General features: G+C 36.1%; 1 protein-coding gene across 1 annotated transcript; it reads left to right on the top strand.

Annotated features, from left to right (window-relative positions):
- Positions 1 to 483: 483 nt before the first annotated feature.
- On the top strand, positions 484 to 1,728 carry LOC136276348 (uncharacterized). Its single transcript, XM_066088219.1, has one exon. The coding sequence runs from the start codon at positions 484 to 486 to the stop codon at positions 1,726 to 1,728; it is 1,245 nt and encodes a 414-aa protein (XP_065944291.1).
- Positions 1,729 to 3,752: the final 2,024 nt, after the last annotated feature.

Raw genomic sequence — 3,752 nt, 5'->3', positions numbered from 1 at the left:
ATGAGACCAATATTCAATCTGAAAACTCTAAACCAATTTGTAGTATACAATCACTTCAAAATGGAGGGGTTTCAGGTAGTAAAAAACTTGATACAGAGAAGGGATTGGTTATGCAAAGTAGATCTGAAGGATGCAAACTTTTGCATACCAATATGCAAAGATCACAGAAAGTATCTAAGGTTTCAGTACAAAGGACAGATGCTACAGTACAAAGGACTGCCATTTGGACTGGCATCAGGTCCTAGACTTTTCACAAAAATAATGAAACCAATCATTGCGCTATTAAGACGCATAGGAGTCCGCCTTGTGATTTACTTAGACGACATATTGTTGCTAAATCAATCACAAGAAGGGCTCTCAAGAGACAGAGACACACTCTTATGGTTGCTTCACAATCTAGGTTGGTTAATAAACTGGAAAAAATCAGTTCTAACCCCATGTCAGCAACTAGAATTTCTGGGTCTAACAATAAATTCAGTGGAAATGGAGATAACTCTATCAGCAACCAAAGTAGAGAGCATCAAAAGAAAATGTACAGACATGATCAGCAAAAGAGAAGTGTCAATACAAGAGTTATCAAGTTTAATAGGAACAGTGAATGCTTCAGTGAATGCTACAGTAGAAGCTGTCATCCCAGCCTCACTGTATGTGAGGGAGCTTCAAATGTTTCAAACAAAATGCCTGCTAAAATCAAAAAGAAATTATCAACAAATGATAATACTTCCACAAACTTCCAGAGGGGAGATAAACTGGTGGCTACAGCAGCTGGAACATTGGAATGGAAAACAAGTTCGACTGTCCTCAAACCCGGACTTGGTAATACAAACAGATGCCTCGAAAACAGGGTGGGGGGCAGTATGTCTCACTCAGAACTTAAGAATGGGGGGGCCTTGGAACCCCTCAGAGAAAAAATTGCATATCAATGTACTGGAACTGAAAGCAGTACAGTTTGCAATTCAATCACTGACCAAACACAAACAGAACATTCATGTTCACATCAAATCAGACAACACAACAGTTGTTGCATATCTGAACAAAATGGGGGGGGGGACCAGATCAGAACTGTTAGTACAAACAACAAAACAGATTTGGACTCACTGTCTATCCAAAAAGATCATGATTACTGCAGAACATATACCCGGAATACAGAATGTCCAAGCAGACTTGGAGAGTCGTCAGATGAGGGATACCAGCAACTGGATGCTGAACAAGGGAATATTCAAACAAATAAATCAGATGTGGGGGCCATTAAAAAAAGATCTCTTTGCAGACAGGTTGAACACACAACTGGAAAATTACATGAGTTGGCGTCCAGACCCATATGCAATGGGAATGGATGCATTCCAGATACCCTGGAACAACAAAAGAGGGTATGCTTTCCCTCCATTTTGTCTAATAACAAGATGTTTGTCCAAAGTTCTGAAAGAAAAGTCAGAAATTGTCATAATAACTCCAGCATGGCAGACTCAACCATACTATCCAGTAATTCTGACCTTGTCAATAGACAACCCAATTCTTTTACCTCCCATGAAAAACCTGCTACTGTCACCAGAGGGAGTAGTGCATCCACTAGTCAGCAATCAAACCTTAAAGATAGTGGCTTGGAAGGTTTCAGGAGACAAAAACAAGCAGCAGGAGTTTCGAAACAAACTTCCGAACTCTTGGCTGCAGGTTGGAGACAAGGAACTTACAAGGAGCTTACAACAGCTGCTGGAGACAGTGGGATAGCTGGTGTCAATCAAAACAAATTGATACATTTCAAACCTCTGTGGAATATGTAGCTGATTTTTTGGCAGAGTTATATGCAAAAGGCTATGAGTATAGGACAATTAACAGCTACAGGTCTGCAATATCTGCATTCCATGCGGGAATTGAAGGCAACAAAATTGGTAAACATGACCTCATTTGTCAACTTATGACAGGAATTTTCAACAAAAACCCACCAAGGCCAAGATACATGCAAATGTGGGATGTAAATAGAGTGCTCTCATATATCATAGGCATGGAAAATAACAAAGATTTGTCATTAAAGGAAATTTCAATGAAGCTGTGTATGTTAATGGCTCTTGCCTCAGCAAGCAGGTCATCTGAAATTCACAAATTTGATATTGAGAACATGAACATCACTGAAGATGAAATTATATTTACTTTGAAAAGTTTAACAAAGTCAAGGAGAGTGGGACAAAGCCCAATTTCGGTCAAGTTCACAAAATATGAAGAACACCCAAAATTAGATATAATTTCTTGTACAATGGAATATTTGGAGAATACCAAAATAATAAGGGCAGAAGAAAAGCAGTTGTTTGTAAGTTTCATAAAACCACATAAAGCATTTAAATCCTGTACAATAGCAAATTGGCTGAAAAATCTGTTAGCACTGTCTGGAATAGATGTCTCAGTTTTTAAACCCCACTCAACAAGAGGTGCAAGTACTTCCAAAGCTAACAAGTATGGTTTATCAATTGAACAGATTATCAACAAAGGAAATTGGAAGTCTTGTAAAACTTTCAAAAAGTTCTACAATCGTCCAATTGTTGATGATGATAACAAATTTCAGGAAATTGTTTTGAAACTATAATTCTAATGGGCTTTAAACAATACATCATTATACCTTACTTCAGTTTACGAAATAAAATTGAAAATTTTATAAGTGCGCTTTAGCGCACGCAATGAAATTATAATTTTATGAGTAAACTGAAGTAAGGTATAACATTTCCACCCAGCCCATCTTCCCAAATCAGTTTACTTATGTTTATCAGTTTATAACATACAATGCATAATTTACCACAGTATAAAAAAAAAAACAAACAAACAAAAACAAAACAAGAGTGCATATATATATAATAGTCGTTGTGATTTATAGTCGTTTCTGTTTTCAGAGACAAGACTTAAATGCTGTACCAGATGAAGAGGGATTATAACAGCTGACAGGTCTGGTGCCGGTGGTGCCCATGCAGGACAGACAGACATTAAAGGACTCAACTTATCAGCTGATATTATTATTTTTCAAAATTTTGTTTATAACTTCAACCAGATAGTGACATTCCACAAACATATTACCTTGCATCTTATATGGAATAAAGTCGTTTTGATTTTGATAACAAATTGTGTATTTATTTATATGCTAGCAGAAGTCAGTCTTTGATCGCTCGCCATCGTCAGAAGGAAGTTTTAATAATATTTGGATCTCGATCCCGATAACTTTAAAGGGCTTGCGAATCGAGGAAACGCGGAAGTATACATCATTATACCTTACTTCAGTTTACTCATAAAATTATAATTTCATTGCGTGCGCTAAAGCGCACTTATAAAATTTTCAATTAACTTCGAGATCGTACTACTGACCGATTCACGTCTGATGTGGATTTACTATTTTTTAAATGGAAGAAGATCAAAACATGTAAAAATGTTTTATAATATTTTACTGCATATATTCAATTATTACTTACCTCCTAGAAATACTGCAAGGTACAAAAAATTCTCATAAATTCTCATCTCTCATGATGTTATTGACGTAAGATCCACCAATAATACGTCATAAACTTGAGGTACAGTAGCGCATAAAAGACATTGACCGTATACAAAATATATCGAGTTTTATTCGATAAAAAAATATTTTAAATTACAATATTTTGAAGTGGATTTTTCTTATTTAGATTACGAACAAAACACCGTTGAACTGCTATAAAAAAAAAATTGTTGCAATTTGTTTAAGGTCAATACTTCTTCTTTAGGGGAGAAGCAGCTAAAGT

Source organism: Magallana gigas, chromosome 6 (genome assembly GCF_963853765.1).
Source record: "Magallana gigas chromosome 6, xbMagGiga1.1, whole genome shotgun sequence".
Classification (NCBI taxonomy): Eukaryota; Metazoa; Mollusca; class Bivalvia; order Ostreida; family Ostreidae; genus Magallana; species Magallana gigas.
This window is presented reverse-complemented; position numbering and strand designations above follow the sequence as displayed.

Excerpts from the sequence above, each read along its gene's own strand:
- LOC136276348 (XM_066088219.1), top strand. The coding sequence starts at position 484 with ATGGAGATAACTCTATCAGCAACCAAAGTAGAGAGCATCAAAAGAAAA.